This window comes from Carlito syrichta, unplaced genomic scaffold (genome assembly GCF_000164805.1).
Source record: "Carlito syrichta isolate Samal-C Ts95f unplaced genomic scaffold, Tarsius_syrichta-2.0.1 Scaffold303014, whole genome shotgun sequence".
In the NCBI taxonomy this organism is placed as follows: domain Eukaryota; kingdom Metazoa; phylum Chordata; class Mammalia; order Primates; family Tarsiidae; genus Carlito; species Carlito syrichta.
In genome coordinates this window covers 93,089-111,909 of record NW_007247110.1, presented here as the reverse complement: position 1 = coordinate 111,909, position 18,821 = coordinate 93,089, and the positions used below count along the sequence as shown (strand labels likewise).

Sequence of the window (18,821 nt, the reverse complement as noted above, 5' to 3'; positions counted from 1 at the left end):
GGGCTCAGACAATCCACTCACTTCAGCCTCCCAAAGGCATGAGATTACAGGCTGAGCCACCGAGCCCAGCTTGGCTTTTTCATACCGTTTTTTGAATTCATTCCATCACATGTGGTGGCTCATGCCTGTAATCCCAGCACTTTGGAAGGCGGAGGTGAGAGGATTGCCTAAGCCCAGGGTTTTGAGACAAGCCTGGACAACTTGGCAAGACCTTGTCACTAAAACAAATCAAAATATTAGCCAGGCATGGTGGGGCGTACCTCTAGTCCCAGCTACTTGGAAGGCTGAGACAGAAGGATCGCCTGAGCCCAGCAGGCTGAGACTGGGATGGCCATGAGCATGCCACTGCACTCTAGCCCCAGAGTGAGACTTCAACTAAAAAAAAAAAAGCCGGGCTTGGTGGCTCAGCCTATAATCCCGTGCCTTTGGGAGACTGAGGTAAGTGGATTGCCTGAGTCTGCGGGCTCGAGACCTGCCTGGGCAGGCGAGACCTCATCTCCACAATAAATCAAAAAAAATTAGACGGGCATGGTAGCGCGCGCCTATAGTTCCAGCTACTTGGAAGGCTGAGGTGGAAGGATCGCCGGAGCCCAGCAGGTTGAGGTTGCAGTGGCCGGGAGCGGCCATTGCACTCCAGTCTGGGTGACAGAGTGAGACTCCAACTCAAAAAAAAAAAGAGTTAGTTCTTTAGATACACACACATAATGCAAACGCCTTCACACTATGAATTGCCTGTTCGTTCTCTTCATGGTTTCTTTTGATGAATGCAAGTTACTTTAATGTAGTTGAGTGTATCAATTTTTTTCTGTTATGATTAGTGCTTTTCACGCCTTGTTTTAGAAGTCATTTTCTGTTTCAAGGTAAAAATGGTATTTTCCCATGTTTTTCTAGAAAGTTTATTATTTTACATTTAAAGAAATTTTTTATTTCAAAGATGCAAGGTACAATTCAGGATTAGGTATACAAGTGGTCATCGTACAGGTAAAGTTTGGGCCTCCCTTTGGTCTTCACTTTGCCTGGTTTGAGATCAGGTACCCTTATTGGTGTTGTGTGCCCCTCTCCCCTTACCCTGGCAGTATCGTGCTACTGCCAGTATTATGGTAAATGTTCAGGGTCTGCTTATGAGTGAGAACATGTGGTACTCTGTTCTTTGTTTCTGTGATCACTGAGTATGATGGTATTGTTTTACTTTTCGTATTTAGATTTGCAGTCTACCATTTCAGTTTATTTCTGTAGTTTCATGTAAAGAGAATTGCATATCAATTTGTCATCTGATGACTTGAGTGTCCTAAGAACAGGAGTCATGTTTTTTCCTTCTGTGTCCCCTAACCCATCTTCCTCCCCAACATGCACTCATACTGGACACATAGTGAATGCCCAGGTCATAGTTCATGCTTGTGGAATGCTGCATGACACATGGTGTTTGTGAAATAAAATTTGCTGTCCTAATGAATGCTGATGCAGTCAAAGGTCTTGCTATTGCTAATTAACTGGTGTAGGTACCAGATAGTCTACAAGGCATCTCAGTTGATAACGTCTCTCAAGTAGAGCTCTTGGTTTCTGTCTCCTGCATTTCTTCCTTTCCAGTGAGTAAGGTTAGCACCAACACACCAGGTGTTTGCAGGAGCCTGAAACCTACAAGCATCTGGATTCATCTCTTTTTTTCTTCCTTTCTTTTTTTTTGGGGGGGGTGGAATCTCACTCTGTCGCCTAGGCTGTAGTACAGTGGCACTCTCATGACCACCCCACCGCAGCCTCGGCTGCTGGGCTCAGGTGATCCTTCCACATCAACCTTCCAAGTAGCTGGAACTACAAGCACGTGCCATCACGCCCAGCTAATTTTTTTATTTATTGTAGAGATGAGGTTTTGCCAAGTTACCAGGCTGGTCTTAAACCCATAGGCTCAGGCAATCCTCTGACCTCAGCCTCCCAAAGTGCTGGGATTATAGGTGTGAGTCACCGCTCCTGGCTGATTCATTTCTTTCTTGACAGCACTTGCTCCAGTACAGTCTGGCAGGAGGTCTTGTCAGCTCCACCCTTGTTGCATCTTGCATCATCAGCCCACAGCTCTGTTCCCCTGTTGGTGTCTTGTGTGAGGCTGTTGTCATCTCTTTGTTAACTGCCCATCCCTGCTCTGGACAGCAGCAAGAGGAATCTTAAATTATAAATCAAATAATCATTTCAACTCTTCTAAAGCACCAGGAGTAGCTTTTCAACACACCCAGAATAGAATCCAGACTCCCAGGTGTGAGCTTGCACAACTAGCCACTGCCTGCCTCCCTGACCCCAGCACCAGCCATGATTTCACCGCACCCCCATGTGCTTCTTCTCTTTGCTCAGACACACCACGGCCTCTCCTGCCTCAGGGACTCTGCACTTGTTCTTCCTGCTGCCTGGGAGGTGCTTCCCCAGATCCTCCCATAGCTCCTTTCCTTTTTGAAGTCTCAGTTCAGGTGGCAGCTCTCAGTGCAAGCCTTGGCTATCTTATCTGCAGTAGTGCCCCCTTTTAGTTTCTTGATGTTTTCCTGTTTCTTCATCAGTTGAAATTATCTGATGTGTTTACTTTTTTATTATTCGTCTTGTCCCAGTAGAAGATAAGTTCCATTAAGTAGGACCTTTATCTCCACTTTCTAGAACATGCCTTATATAAAGTAGAGACCCAGTAAATGCCAGTTCAAAAGAGTGAATGAAACTAGGTGCGTTGGCTCACCTAGTTACCAAAGTGTAATCCCAGCACTTTGGGAGGCTGAGGTGAGAAGATTGCTTGAGCCAGGAGTTCAACCAGCCTAGCTAACATAGCAAGACCTCGTCTCTACAGAAAACCAAAAAATTAGTTTGGCATGGTGGCGGGCACCTGTATTCCCAGATACTCAGGAGACTTTAGCAGAAGGATTGTTTGAGCCCAGGAGGTCAAGGCTGTGGTGATACATGATTATGTTGCTGCACTCCAGCCTGGGCAACAGAATGAGACCCTGCCTTGACAACAAAAAAAAAGAATGAATTATGAAACAATGACTAGCTGGGCTTGGTGGCTCAGCCTGCAATCCCGCGCCTTGGGAGGCTGAGGTGAGTGGATTGCCTGAGCCCGTGTGTTTGAGACCCGCCTGGGCAAATTGGTGAGACCTCATCTCCACAATAAATCAAAAATCAGCCAGGTGTGGTAGCGCGTGCCTGTAGTTCCAGCTACTTGGAAGGCTGAGGCGGAAGGATCGCCGGAGCCCAGCAGGTTGAGGCTGCGGTGGCCGGGACCAGCCACTGCACTCCAGTCTGGGGGACAGAGTGAGACTCTGACTCAAAAAAAAAAAGAAAGAAACAATGACTATATTATGGGAGTACCGCTCCCTGTGTTAGACACTAATGTTATTGCTTGTAGAAGCCATAACTTGCAGTATCAGACCCATTTTTCAACCTTTGCCTTCCATTTCAGGTGAAGTCACTTCAGCCTCCTGTTATGGAAAAGCAGGGACATCAGTGGAAAGATTCAGATCCTGTGATGGCTGGAATTGGGGAGGAGGTAAATCTGTTTGCTGAGGACTTTGTCTGGAGGTAGCTTCCACAGTGAGACTTGAATGGCTCTGAGTGCAGACTCCTACATGACTAGTTGATTCTAGCATTGAAGCTTGGCTCATCTCAGCAGTCTGAGCTGTTAGTAAGCACAGTAGCAGTGACATTACTACATGCCACTCAGACCGAGTAGTTCCTTATTTGTGACCTCCACAGATTGCACACTTTCAGAAGGAGTTGGAAGAGTTGAAAGCCCGAACTTCCAAAGCCTGTTTCCAAGTGGGCACCTCTGAGGAGATGAAGACACTGCGAACAGAGTCAGATGACTTGCACACCTTTCTTTTGGAGATTAAAGAGACCACGGAGGTTTGTGTTTATGCATATTTTTCCTGAGTTGAACTGCATTTTTTAAAAATTGTGGGGCAACCCCTTCGGGTCCCCTTCCACTGTGGGAGCTTCTCTGTCCTCTCAATAAATCCTGCTTTAAAAAAAAATAATTGTCTCCACAGGTTTATATACTTTATCTACCAATTTTTTTTTTCTTTTTTAGGAAGAGGAGGGAGCAGAGGGAAAGGAGGGAGAGGTGAGAGAGTGAGAGAGGAAAAAAGAAACCTGCCTAAAATCACTTCCAAATCGGGAAAAAAAGGAAGGGAGAGGGAAAGGAGGAAAAGGAGGGACTATTTTTTTTTTTTTTTTTTTTTTTATGTGGCTGAGTAGTTTGCCTAGAATGCCTTAGTTCAAATACTGCCTTCAGCACAAATAATTTATGTGGCTTTGGGTAAGTTAATCTAGCGACTCTGTGTTTCAGTTGTACCATATGTAAGATGGAATAATAGTTTCTACTCCTTTTGCACATACTGAGCACTCCATAAAAGTTCACAGTTGTTCATTTAATTTAGGTATATTTGAGATTTACTCTTTTATAGTGTTAGGGGAAAAAGAATATTTTAGAGCATATGCAATATAAAAATATTAGACATTTGTTGTTAATAGTGTTCATTCTTATTACTATTATTGCTACTTATTGTGTGCCAGACACTGTGCTGAGCACGTCACCTGTATCATTTGACAGAATTCTCACAACTTTCCTTTTCATATGTATTATTAATCCCAGCACTTTGGGAGGCTGAAGTGAGACGATCGTGGTTTTTTAAGTCAGAAACTGGGGCTTAGGAAGGTGAATTTGTTGAACATTACCCAATTAGCAAGTGGGAGTACCAGGATCTCATTTAAGACTTTCTGACTCCATGCTTTGATAGGAGGACGTTCTCTAGGATCATAACAGTGCTTGTCTTAAGATTGTAGGATCATTGGTACTGTCAGTACTTTTTATTTTCTGGATTTCCAGTCATTAGGAAATACATTTTGTAATGAGGACAAAAAGCAGTTTTTAAAATTTTTAAATTTTTTATTATAAAGATGTGGGGAACAATTCAGGGTTAGGTATACAAATGCTGATTATGCAGGTACCCTTGTTGATGAGGTGGGCCTCTCCCTCCCCTGACAGTTTCCCTCAACTGCCAATCCCACCTCCCCACCTCCCCACCCCACCCCCTGCAGTTTCCCACTACTGCCAATCCCTTTCTTATAGCATTATAATTGTTCAAGGTCCGCTTATGAATGAGAACATATGGTACTCTGTTCTTTGTTTCTGTGATAGATCACTGAGTATGATGGACTCTAAATCCATCCAAGTTGCTGCGAAGATCATGTGTGTGTCGTTCTTGTGGCAGCATAATATTCCATTGTGTATGTGTGTATAGTCCAGTCCAGTTTCGATGGACAGCATTGTTGGTTCCATGTTTTTGCTATTGTGAATAGAACTGCAACAAACATATGTGTGCAGGTATCTTTTTTGTAGAATGATTTGAGTTTCTCTGGGTATATTCCCAATAAGGGAATTGCTGGGTCATATGGAAAGTCGATTTCTAGTTCTTTCAGAAATCACCACACTATCTTCCAAAGAGGTTGTACTAGTTTGCATTCCCACCAGCAGTGTGGAAGCGTTCCTTTTTCTCCGCATCCTTGCAAGCATCTGTTGTTTGTTTTATTAATAATGGCCATTCTTACTGGGGTTAGGTGGTATCTCAATGGTTTTGATTTGCATTTCTCTGGTGATTAGTGATGATGAGCACCTTTTCATGTGTCTGTTGGCGCCCGTATGTCTTCTTTTGAGAAGTGTCTATTCATGTCTTTTGCCCACTTTTTTATGGAACTGTTTGTTTTTTTCCTTTCAGTGCATTTGAGTTCCTTCTAGATCCTAGATGTTAGGCCTTTGTCAGATATACAGTTGGCAAAATATTTTTTCCCATTCTGTGGGTTGTTTGCCTGCTTGCTCCATAGTTTCTTTTGCTTTACAGAAACTCGAGAAAACAGTTTCCTTTCCAAGCAGTGAAATTCTTTTCTTTCACATGACTGTTAAGTATATCCAACTGTTCATCATGTTAAATATCTGGGAAACACTACCTTTCTTGATCCAGACAGAAAGACTTTATTGCTTGAAAATATAGCTTTTTGTATCAATATCTTTTTGTACCTTTCCTAGTCGCTTCATGGAGATATAAGCACCCTGAAAACAACTCTACTTGAGGGCTTTGCTGGTGTTGAAGAAGCCAGAGAGCAAAATGAAAGAAATTGTGACTCTGGATACCTCCATTTGCTTTACAAAAGGCCACTGGATCCCAAGAGTGAAGCTCAGCTTCAGGTAGGAGAATGTAAATCTTCTCCTAGGAGAAGATTTAAAAGCGAATGCATGAAACAATGTCTTTTTCCAGGTGTGGATTTGGATGATGCGCCCTTATGAAGCTGTTGATTTTCTGCTTATAATTTATGATACTTGGCATCAGCTTCCTTAATTGTGGCAAAGAACATGGCACACTTTTCCACTTAATTTTTTTTATTTAAAATATATTGTAAAGAGTAATTAGTAATCCCAACTACTCGGGAGGCTGAGGCAGGAGGATCGTTTGAGGTTTCAGTGAGCTGTGTTCACACCATGGCACTCCAGCCTGGGCAACAGAGTGAGACCATCTCTTAAAAAAGGAGTACTCGCTGGGCTCGGTGGCTCAGCCTGTAATCCCGTGCCTTTGGGAGGCTGAGGTGAGTGGATTGCCTGAGCCCGCGGGTTCGAGACCCAACTGGGCAACTTGGCGAGACCTCATCTCTACAATAAATCAAAAAATCAGCCGGGCGTTGGTAGCGCATGCCTGTAATTCCAGCTACTCGGAAGGCTGAGGTGGAAGGATCACCGGAGCCCAGCAGGTCGAGGCTGCGGTGGCTGGGAGCGGCCGCTGCACTCCAGTCTGGGCGAAAGAGTGAGACTCCAACTCAAAAAAAAAAAGAGTACTTTGTTGAAACATACTTATAAATCAAATCATGAATAATAATTATCAAAGTAATAATGATTTCTTGAGTGCCCAGTAATCTGCCAGGTGTTTTTTAATGCATTATTTCTAGTCTTTGAAGCTAACTTCTCTGTAAGGTAGTAGTTACTGATCCCATTGTACAGATCAGGAAATTGAATTTCCTAGACTGTGTGTCTTGCTTAAGGTCATGTTGGTTGATAAGAGTGGAACCAGAATTGAAACCGCCTTCTGCCTGGGCTCTCAACTATATTCCACACTTTAGCAAAATTGCTTTTCTCTTTAATTCTCAAATACTTTTAATCTCTGCCTTGACTGATCAGATTTTATTTTCCATTTTCCGGTTTGCCCAGAATCACTGTCTCTAACCTTAGCGGGGGTCCTCTTCTGCTTTCTCATGTTCTCCTCACCTTGCGCATGCAGTCTTTGGGTGTGATGAGTCCTTCCTACCTCAGAAAATTGGCCAAGGACTTTACTCTTCCTGGCGTTTCCATCCCACACCTGATAAACTTACCTGGAAAATGAGCGAGATGGTCCCTTCTCCAGGAAAGGTCACAGAGCCCCTGCTGTGTTCCACAAGCCCTCTGGAATTCCGGATGCATCCTCCTTCCGCTGTGGATGCTACCTCTTAGCATGAGAGTGCTACCTGCCTGCCCACTGCTCTTCGGCTCCAGGCATCCATCCACACTGCGTTCTGGTTACACATTCTTTCCATGCCCTTTCTACCTCTTGCTCTGTTGCCAAGCTGAGGGCTTTTGGGATCACTTGCCACATTCCGAAGGGAATCATTTTCTTTTTTCATGGTGCTAAGTAGATAATAGCATATGTTGCGTGCCTACTGTGTACAAAACAAAGATGAGTAAATTAAGATAACTGAAACTGCCCAGATTTTACCACTCAAGTCCCAGAACCTTGAACCTGGGTAGTCTCACTCCAGAGCCTGTGTTTTTAACCACTAGGTTAGGGTGCACAATTCCTTCAGCTGGCTAAGTGACAGTGAGAAGGATAAGCATGTACATGTTATGTGGGGTACATTGCTAGGTGACCACAGGTGAAGGAGCAGTCAAGCCACAGAAAAGTATGTGTGATAGGCCTGAAAAGATGTATTGGTTTTTGCTGGTGTGCACCACTGGGAGGGCATTCAGAAGAAACAGCGTCAGCTAATGCAGAGGTCTGATCGCATCTGAAGTGGTCAGTGGAAAGAGCCTCCTGTGGTCACAAGTATTGAGTTGAAATTTATATTTGCTGGTAAGTTGACTTCTACTTCCCTTGAACTAGCTTGGCTCTTTCTAAAGTGACGTTATTTTTCTTTTTCACTTGGGACATATGCCCTTATCCAAGAATAATTTTAAAAATACATTTAATCACACCTGTAATCCCAGCACTTTGGGAGGCTGAGGTGAGAGGATTGCCTGGGCTCGGGGGTTCGAGACCAGCCTGGGTGACTTGGCAAGACCTCATCTCTACAATAAATTTAAAAATTAGCCAGGCACGTGCCTATAGTTCCAGCTACTTTGAAGGCTGAGGCAGAAGGATTACCTAAGCCCAGCAGGTCAAGGCTGCAGTGGCCGTGAGTCACTGCACACCAGCCTGGGTGAGAGAGAGACTCCGATTCAAAAAAAAAATGTTTAAACATAAACATAGTAAGATCTGTATATAAATGTAAAGAGCTTTTCCTAATATATAGAACATTATCTTCATTTGCATACATAATTAAATGCTTCACCTTCACTTTTTAAAATTTTTTTTTAAGAAGTAATATCTAGCTATGCTGTCTAGATTGGAGTGCAGTGGCTATTCGCAAACATGATCCATAGGTCACTGCAGCCTCCATCTCCCAGGTTCAAGTATTCTTCCTGACTCCGCCTCCTGAGTAGCTGGGGCTATAAGTACATGCCACCATGCCCAGCTGTATTTTTAATTTTTGAGAGTCAAGTCACATAGCAATGAAGTTTAACAAAATCACCCCAGATTTAAAGAAAATTATTGCATGCCTAAAGTAAGTTAAACAGTTAAGAATTTTAATAATGATAAATTCCATTTTTACTGCTGATACTATTTGCTTTTGAGAACAGATGACTATTCCTCAACTAGGAGATGACTTATATGTTCTATGCTGTGAATAGATAGGTTCAGAATTATTTTCAGGACTGTTTTGTAGGATAATTTTGTCTCTATTATACAGTTAATTTCATGGGTGAGAGAGCCAAAACTAAATGGATATACTGTTGGAATACCAGAATGCAGTGGAAAACTCCCAACCATGTTGAGAAAATTCACAGGAGCTTGCAAATGAGAGCTAACCAAGAACATTTGCTCCTGGGGGCCCTGGGCAGACACACCCATTCTGTTTCCCTTTTCTTTGCACCTCCTATCTGTTATACTGTCGCCCAGAATGGAGTGCGGTGGCCACCGCAGCCTCAACCTGCTGGGCTCCGGTGATCCTTCCGCCTCAGCCTTCTGAGTAGCTGGAATTACAGGCATGTGCTACCACGCCTGGCTAATTTTTTGATTTATTGTAGAGATGAGGTCTCGCCTGCCCAGGCGGGTCTTGAACACACGGGCTCACGCAATACACTCACCTCAGCCTCCCAAAGGCGTGGGATTACAGGCTGAGCCACCGAGCCTGGCTTGTTATACTATTAAGGCAGTTGATTTTCTGTTTTTCATTTTAATTATAAAGTTGTAATTATTGTATTAAAACCTGTTATGTTTTCCTTATTCGTTATGCGTCTCAATATACAAATACTTAATAATTATTTTGGCTGTCTTGATACATCTTACCCTAGCTACCAGAAAAATGAGTCCTTTGGCTTTTAATTTTTTTCTTGTAGGAAATTCGGCGCCTTCACCAGTATGTGAAATTTGCTGTCCAAGATGTGAATGATGTTCTAGACTTGGAGTGGGATCGGCATCTGGAACAAAAGAAAAACCAAAGGTGAGCTGGATCTCTCATCTGCACTGGGCTGGAGTAGATACTGGTATTACCTTTTTTTTTTTTTTCTTTTGAGTTGGAGTCTCACTCTGTTGCCCAACCCTGAGTGCAGTGGCACACTCACAGCCCCCAGCTTTGACCTGCTGGCTCAGGCGATCCTTCCACCTCAGCCTTCTAAGTAGCTGGAACTACTGGCATGTGCCACCATGCCTACCTAGTTTATTTATTTATTGTAGAGACAAGGTCTTGCCAAGTTGCCCAGGCTGATCTTGAACACCTGGGCTCAGGCAATCCATCCTCTTCCCTCCGTCTCCCAAAGTACTGGAATTACAAGTGTGAACCATCAGGCCCGGCTGCTGTTGCCTTTTTTAAAAGGTGATTGGAGCATCCCTACAAACATTCATTCTTTTTGACATAATCACTCTGCTTGTTTGTACAGAAACAATAGATGATGCTCACAACAATTTACATAAAGGATTTCAAATTGCAGCACAGTTTATAATAGTGAAAAATGGAATTCATCCTAAGCATCTTAAAGTAGAGGAATGACTGTATATCGTCAACTCTTTTTTTTGGAATAACTACAGAACACTTTGTAACCATTGAATAGCATGTTTCTAGAAAATTATGTTAAATATATTTTCTGTGTTATATGAAATGTATAAAATATACGATTATATCACTAAATGTTAGGTACTATTTATAAAATATAAAATAAGTAAAAGGTAAGACAAAAAAGCATCCTGGCTAATCTCAAAGTGGAGGTACAATGTAGAAAAGAGAATGTTTAGTTATATCTGCAAGGTGGGATTAAGTGAAATTTTTTTCTTCGTACTTTTCTGTATATTCCAAATTTTCTTTTTGATAAAATATTCCTCATTAGTGTGGATAATTAAAAGGCTATGAGGAATGATAGCAGAGGAGTGGAAAAACCTAGGCTTTCTTTTTTTTGAGTTGGAGTCTCACTCTTGCCCAGACTGGAGTGCAGTGGCCGCTCCCAGCCTTCCAAGTAGCTGGGACTACAGGTGTGCGCTACCACGCCCGGCTAATTTTTGATATATTGTAGAGATGAAGTCTCGCCAAGTTGCCCAGGCGGGTCACGAACCCGCCGGCTCAGGCAATCCACTCACCTCAGCCTCCCAAAGCACGGGATTACAGGCTGAGCCACTGAGCCTGGCTTAGCCTAGGCTTTCATGCCTAGATATTTGGTTTTAAGCCATATATTTTCCAGAAGGAATATAATGCAGTATAGCGTGAAATACACATGAAATGCCCATGAGAAATTGAAAAACAGATCAGCCCTAAAATGTTAATGTGATTATCCCTGTATGGAAACCAATCATGAAATTGTCTATTTGCTTGTTGACTAAGCTCTGGCATCACAGAACTTTTCAGTGGGACAGGTCAGTATGATGTTAGGGACGGGGCTAGAATGTGCTTAGAGTTTAGTAAGCAGAATTGAATAAAGTGCATTGTGCTATGTGGAGAAAGGCTAAAAAGGCTACCCTGAGGACCCTCAGCTTATAGGTTATAGGGAGAGGGGTAAGAAGCCCCTTCCCCAACGTGCTATCCAAGGGAAGGACTCTGTGGCCTCCCCATGGGCAGCTGGGCTGCCTTAGAGATTTCTCAGCTCCCTCCCCTGGTTCTCACCCATGTTCAGCTACATGTATTACTTTCTGACAAGGGAGAGGGTGACCTGACCTGACAGTGTGAACATTCTCCTCTGCTTAATGGTTGTATTTCTCTTTGCTAATTAAAGAGTTGGCTTTTTTTTAAGTGCATGATGCTACAGAGAAGCCAAACTTTGTTTTCCTTTATGACAACTATGTGGATTTACTACTTATCGTGCTTTTCTGAGTTCCCTTTCTGCAGAGTTCAAATTCTTAAATCTGTACAATTTTTTTTGCAGTGGCACTTACGTTTTAAGCCCATTTCTGAATGTTACCTCGTATCCTACTAGAATGCTTTTCTAATAATTGATGTCAAACTACCTTGTCACCAAAGGCAATGACCCAACTGGCTCTGGACCCCTCAAGCAGATAATGGGAGAAGAGGAAAGAAAAACAGAAGTTCTTGTTCAGCTTAAGCATTTTTCATTCCATGATTAGTGTTAAGAGGCAAAATATATATACTGTTATGCGTTAACGATGGCTATGTTCTAAGAAATCAAAAAGCAATTTCAATTGTGTGCAAACCTCCCAGAGTGTACTTACATAAACCTGGGTGGTATAGTCTACTACACACCTAGTGTATATGGGCGAGCCTACTGCTCCTAGGCTTTAAACCTGTACAGCATAATACTGTATTGAATACTGTAGGCAATTGTAACTCACATCACTAGGGAAAGGAATTTTTCAGCTCTCTACTAATCTTAAGGAACCACCAATGTACATGTGGTCCGTCGCTGAATAAGTCCTTGTTAGGTGGCATATGACTATATTGATGTACCATAGCAAAGAAGATTCGGTTTGTAACTGACAGAGGACCACTCATTTTGCTTTTATTTCTGTAATTTTTTCTTTTTCCCCTCAAATTAATACAGTCAGGAAAAAATATTTTAAAGATACTAAAAGATTTGTAGTGAAAAGCAGAAACATCTAGACCTGTCCCTCTCTACCCTCGGACCTACTTCCCATAGGCAGCTACTGTCATTTCTGTTTGGTGGTAGTCCTTTGGGGTGGGTGATGTCCCTGATGCTAAGTCCCGTGCTGTCCCACTGTTTCTTGACAGTCTGAAGAATTGACTGATTCACATAGGTTGTTTTCTTTATAATTTACATATGGAAAAATATGCATCTCCTCAGTGGACAGTTGAATGGCTCTTCCTAATTCTTAACTCCCATCTCACTCCTATTCTTTTCTTCCTGGAACCTCTCAGGTTTCACCTCATTTATGCTCTCCTCAGCTACGGGCCTGCCCTGCCTATTTCCAGCTGTTGTTTCCTTACTCCATTTTACCTTCATCTGGCTATTACTCCCTTTTTTTCTTCTAATAACTAACTTCTTTTTTTTTTTTGAGTTAGGGTCTCACTCTGTCACCCAGGCTGGAGTAAAGTGGCACAATCAGAGCTTACCACAGTCCTGACCTCCTGGGCTCAGGCAATTCTCCCTCCTCAGCCTCCTGAGTACCTGGGACTACAGGCATACCACCACCATGCCCGGCTAAGTTTTTAATTTTTAGTAGACACAAGGTCTTGCTGTGTTGCCCAGGCTGGTCTCAAACTCCTGGGCTCAAGCAGAAGTGCCTCCCAAAGTATCGGGATTACAGATGTGAGCCCTCGTACCTGGCCTTCTAGTAACTTTTTATCCATGGAGGTTCTCCATTTTATTGTTTTCACTGTTGTCATTGTAGACTTTTTTTTTTTAAGCAGGAGATTACTAGAACCATTAGTATTTAATTCTTTTGTAATTGCTGTCAACAGGCATCTGCTTGTGCCAGAGCGAGAGACGCTGTTTAACACCCTAGCCAACAACCGGGAAATCATCAACCAACAGAGAAAGAGGCTCAGTCACCTGGCAGACAGTCTCCAACAGCTCCGCCTCTACAACCAGACTTCCACATGGACCCTTCCCTTGGCTGTTCCTTCACAGAACAGCACTCACAGGTGTGGAGAGAACTTGTGCTTAGTGCCTGTAGGTAGATGAATGCACAAATAAATATTTGGGGTGTAATGGAGGTTAGTCTTCAAGTGGCTCAGATGTGGATTTGAAAGTGACTCTGCTGTCAATTACCTGGTGATCCTGGTCACGTTCTGCATCCTCTCTGATCCTTTGTTCCTTTGCCTAATCAATGGGGATGACAGTTGCCTCATGGGATTATTGAAAGTTCAATTAAGTATATAAAGCATCTAGTACTGATGAAATAGGTGTTCAGTAGGTCACAGCAAATACTGTAGTAGTGATGGTGTTGTTTTATTGAAAATCAGCTGATACTGTTGATTGGCTTGTCTCTGCAGCACAGGTTTGCCATTCTGCTTGAATGTGAGTCTTTCACACCCTTGGCAGGCAGATAGTTTACCTCTGAAGTTACCAAAGTAGTTTTGTGTTTCCGTTTTTCAGCCAAATGTGTAGATTTCTTTTTTTTTTTTTTTTTTTTTTGAGGTGGATTCTCACTCCATCGCCTAGCCTGGAGTACAGTGGCACGCTCACGACCACCCCAGCATCAGCCTGCTGAACTTCAGAAATCCTTCCGCCTCAGCCTTCCAAGTAGCCAGAACTACAGGCGCATGCTACCACACCTGGCTAATTTTTTATTTATTATAGAGACGAGGTCTCACCAAGTTACCCAGGCTGGTCTTGAACCCCTATGGGCTCAGGCAAGCCACTTGCCTCGGCCTCCCAAAGTGCTGGGATTATAGGCTGCGCCACCAAGCCCAGCCCAGATGTGTAGATTTCAATTGTTCTTTTTTTTTTTTTTAATTTTTATTATAAAGATGTGGGGTACATTTCAGGGTTAGGTATATAAACATTGATCATGCAGGTACCCTTGTTAATGAGGTATGCCCCTCCCCTAGCAGTTTCCCTCAACTGCCTATCCCACCCCCCACCACAGTTTCCCACTACTGCCAATCGCTTTCTTATAGCATTATAATTGTTCAAGGTCTGTTTATGAGTGAGAACATATGGAACTCTGTTCTTTGTTTCTGTGATAAATCACTGAGTATGATTGACTCCAAATCCATCCAAGTTGCTGCAAAATCCATATATTTGTCCTTCTTTATGGCTGCATAATATTCCATTGTATACACGTACCACTTTTTTTTATCCAGTCCAGCTTTGATGGGCAACATAGTTTCAATTGCCCTTTCTATGGAGTCACTACAGTGTTATGTTTGATGTGGGGGTGGTATATAATATTGAGGTTGTGCTCTCTCTCCTTTTGGATTGATTGCATCAGTTGGCCAGATGGCATGTTCTCTTCTCTTGTGTTCATATTTAGGAGGTTAATGTAACCCCTACAGCCTCAGAGCTCTTCCGCTTTTACTTAGTCTGTATGTAACACTGTCCTGTTTCAGTTTTGACAGTGACCTTGAAAGCCTGCGCAATGCTTTATTGAAAACCACCATAGAATCTCATACCAGATCCTTGCCCAAAGTACCAGGTAAATGCATCCTTCCTAGTCTTTTAGTTCTTTGTTCTGTTCCAACTACCTACAACTTAAAAACCAAATCTTAGGCATTTATGAGTTCATGACTTTCTTGCAGCTAAACTGTCCCCCATGAAACAGGCACAACTGAGAAACTTCTTGGCCAAGAGGAAGACCCCACCAGTGAGATCCACTGCTCCAGGTAAAGGAAACTGGTCCTGAATTTTTAGCATGGTGACGGGGTGCAGTGTTTTGGTTCTTAATAGGAGATAGAGAAAATGTCCTTAGACTGTACTGTCAGTCTGAATATTAGAATAAGCAGCAGCTTATATATACTTGGTGAAGCAGCTCAAGGAAGTTATTTGACTTTTCCACTGTGTTTTCTGCAGTCTTTAGGTTATGTGGCAGCAATTCACAAGGACTTGGGATAGGCTGAACTGAGTCCTAGCCTCTGCTTCACCAGAGAATCTTTACTTTTCTGATTTGAGTATGATGGCATTTAGGGAAAAGGAAGAAAAAAGTTGGCAGTTATAGTTAGAAACACCTTTCTGAAAAGAATCCTTATAACTGATGAAAACTTCTTTTTTTGCCATTAAATTATCTAGAAAATTGCTTCAATTTTCTTTTTTAAAAAATGTTGTAGCCTGGGGTCAGTGGCTCAGCCTGTAATCCCAGCTTTAGGAGGCCAAGGCAAGAGGATTGCCTGAGCCTACGGGTTTGAGACCAGCCCAAACAACTTGGCGAGACCTCGTTTCTACAATAAATCAAAAATGTGCCACTGCACTCTAGCCTGGGCAATGGAGTGGGACTCCAACACACACACCAAAAAAATTGTTTTAAACAACTTTAGGCATAACTTTGCTGTAGTGCCATATCTGAATTTTTTTTTTTTTTTTTGAGATTTTGTTTTTAGTTAAAAAATTTTCTTTAACCAATAACAAATGCCTTTTGGTAACCAAATAGCTGAAGGAAAGTTAATCATACTGATTTGTTAATTTTTCTATAATTATAAAGGGCTAAAATAGGTAAGTAATAGTCACTGACAAGTGAATTTTTTTTTCAATTTATTTTTAATCAAAGCCTGACTTTTACCCATGCTAAGTGCAGTAATGGTACAAGCACAGCTCAGCCTTGACCTCCCAAGCTCAAGCAATCATCCCTCCCCAGCCTCCCTAGTAGCTGGGACAATAGGTGCATACCACCAGCCCTGGCTATTTTTTAAAATTTTTGTAGAGATGAGATCTTGCTATATTGCCCATGCTGGTCTTGAACACCTGGGCTCAAGCATTCCTCCCACCTTTGGCCTCTCAGAGTGCTAGGATTGCAGATGTAAGCCATCACACCCGGCCAACAAGTGAATTTTTACATAACTTTTTCTCTTTTTTTTTTCTTTTTTTTGAGTTGGAGTCTCAGTTCGAGACCCACCTAGGCAACTTGGCAAGACCTCATCTCTACAATAAATAAAAAATCAGCCGGGCGTGATAGTACGCACCTGTAGTTCCAGCTACTTGGAAGGCTGAGGCGGAAGGATCGCCGGAGCCCAGCAGGTCGAGGCTGCGGTGGCTGAGAGCGGCCACTGCAGTTCAGTCTGGGCGACAGAGTGAGACTCCAACTCAAAAAAAAAAAAAGTAAAAATCGAATTACCATATGATCCAGCAGTTCCATTTCTAGGTATATACCCCAAGGAATTGAAAACATTCTCTAAGAGATCTTTGTATAGCCATGTATATGACAGCATTATTGATAATAACTAAGAGGTAGAAACAAGTGTCTGTTAAAGGAAGAATGGATAAACAAAATATGATCTGTCCATACAGTGGAATATTTTTTTTTTTTTTGAGTTGGAGTCTCACTCTGTCGCCCAGACTGGAGTGCAGTGGCCGCTCCCGGCCACCGCAGCCTCAACCTGCTGGGCTCCGGCGATCCTTCCGCCTCAGCCTTCCAAGTAGCTGGAACTACAGGTGCGTACTATCACGCCCGGCTGATTTTTTATTTATTGTAGAGATGAGGTCTTGCCAAGTTGCCCAGGCAGGTTTCGAACCCACGGGCTCAGGCAATTCACTCACCTTAGCCTCCCAAAGGTGCGGGATTACAGGCTGAGCCACCGAGCCCGGCTATACAGTGGAATATTATTCAGCCTTAAAAAGGAAGGATTTTTTTTTTTTTTTTTTTTTTTTTTTGAGTCAGAGTCTCACTCCCGTCGCCCAGGCTGGAATGCAGTGGCCTGCTCCCAGCCGCCACAGCCTCGATTCAGGTGATCCTTCCACCTCAGCTTTCCAGGTAGATGGAGCCACAGGCACACACCACCACACCTGTCTTACTTGCTTGCTTATTGATTGATTGATTGAAGAGATGAGGTCTCCCCAAGCGCTAATCAATTTATTGTGGAAATGAGGTCTCACCATGTTGCTCAGGCTGGTCTTGAACACCTGGGCTCAGGCAATCTTCCTGCCTCTGGCTCCCAAAGTGTTGGGATTACAGGCGTAACCCATCACACCCAGCCTAAGGAACTTCTGATACATACTACAGTACAGGTGAAGCTTGAGGCCATTATGCTTAGGGATAAAAAACGCAGTCACAAATAGACAAAGGCTGTTTGATTTCACTTATGTGAGGTACCTAGAGACATCAAATTCATAGATATGGAAAGAAGAACAGGGGTTGCCTAAGAAAATGAGAATGGAGTGAACGGGGAGTTGTTTTTTAATGGGTGTAGAGTTTCAGTTTTGCAGCAGGAAAATAGATCTGCAAGTGGCTGGTGGTAACTATTGCCCACCAGTGTGAACGTACTTAATACCACTGAACTGTACACTTAAAAATGGTTAAGAAAGGCCGGGCTCAGTGGCTCAGCCTGTCATCCCAGCACTTTGGGAAGCCGAGGTGAGTGGATTGCCTGAGCCTACGAGTTCAAAACCAGCCCCAGCAACTTGGTGAGACCTCATCTCTACAATAAATTACAAAAACTAGCTGGGTGTAGTAGCGTGCACCTGTAGTTCCGGCTACTTGGAAGGCTGAGGCAGAAGGATCGCCAGAGCCCAGCAGGTCGACACTGGGGTGGCCATGAGTGTGCCACTGTACTCCAGCCTGGGTGACAGAGCAGGACTCTGACTCAATAAAAGAAATAATGGTTAAGATGATAATTTTTTTTTTTTTGAGGGTGAGAAAGCAGGAGTCTATTAAGAAGACACAAAAACTTCTAAGCAGGAGGGATCCTGTAAGAGGGTTGCCCAAGATGATAAATTTTATAGTATTTTGCCACAAAAAAATTGAAAAAAATTTAAAAGTTAAAATCATAAGCTTTTCCTTTGCCTTGTTATTCTTTGAAAGCTTGCCTTATAATGACAGCACAGTATTTCCTTGTATTAGAAGACCATAATTTACTTACCCAGCCCCTGTTGTTAAGTGTAAATCTTGTTGCCAAGATTTTACTCCGAACACCCTATGCACAAATCTTAAACCCACATATGATTATATATTTCTGATAGATTCCTTAGAAATGAGGAATTTATCCATTCATTCATTTAACAAGTATAACTGTCTGCTTTGTTCCAGACAGCAGTAAATAAGAAAACATGATCTCTGCCCACATAAAACTTTGAGTTAAGAGGGGAATACAGACATTAAGCAGATAACTGCACACTATACTCTTTCAGTATTAGAATGCATGTTGAGAACAGTAATTTGGAGCTTGTAAAGTTTTTTAATGTTTTAAATTGTGAAATATAACACACATAAAGAAAAGTGCACAAAACATAAATGTATGCCCTTGTAGCCTCTACCCAGGTTAAGAAACCGAACATGGCCGGGCTTGGTGGCTCAGCCTGTAATCCCATGCCTTTGGGAGGCTGAAGTGAGTGGATTGCCTGAGCCCACGGGTTCGAGACCCGCCTGGGCAGGCGAGACCTCATCTCTACAATAAATCAAAAAATTAGCGGG

At 42.8% G+C, this 18,821-nt stretch overlaps 1 protein-coding gene across 1 annotated transcript in view; it reads left to right on the top strand.

Annotated features, from left to right (window-relative positions):
• The window catches only part of NUP214 (nucleoporin 214), a 124,954-nt gene that overhangs the window by 39,532 nt on the left and 66,601 nt on the right, over positions 1-18,821 (top strand). Inside the window, exons 15-21 of the mRNA XM_008057451.2 lie at positions 3,428-3,514; positions 3,721-3,870; positions 6,050-6,208; positions 9,701-9,804; positions 13,222-13,404; positions 14,815-14,900; positions 15,004-15,087. Coding sequence (XP_008055642.1) covers positions 3,428-3,514; positions 3,721-3,870; positions 6,050-6,208; positions 9,701-9,804; positions 13,222-13,404; positions 14,815-14,900; positions 15,004-15,087 — 853 coding nt within the window. The remainder of the gene's footprint in view (positions 1-3,427; positions 3,515-3,720; positions 3,871-6,049; positions 6,209-9,700; positions 9,805-13,221; positions 13,405-14,814; positions 14,901-15,003; positions 15,088-18,821) is intronic.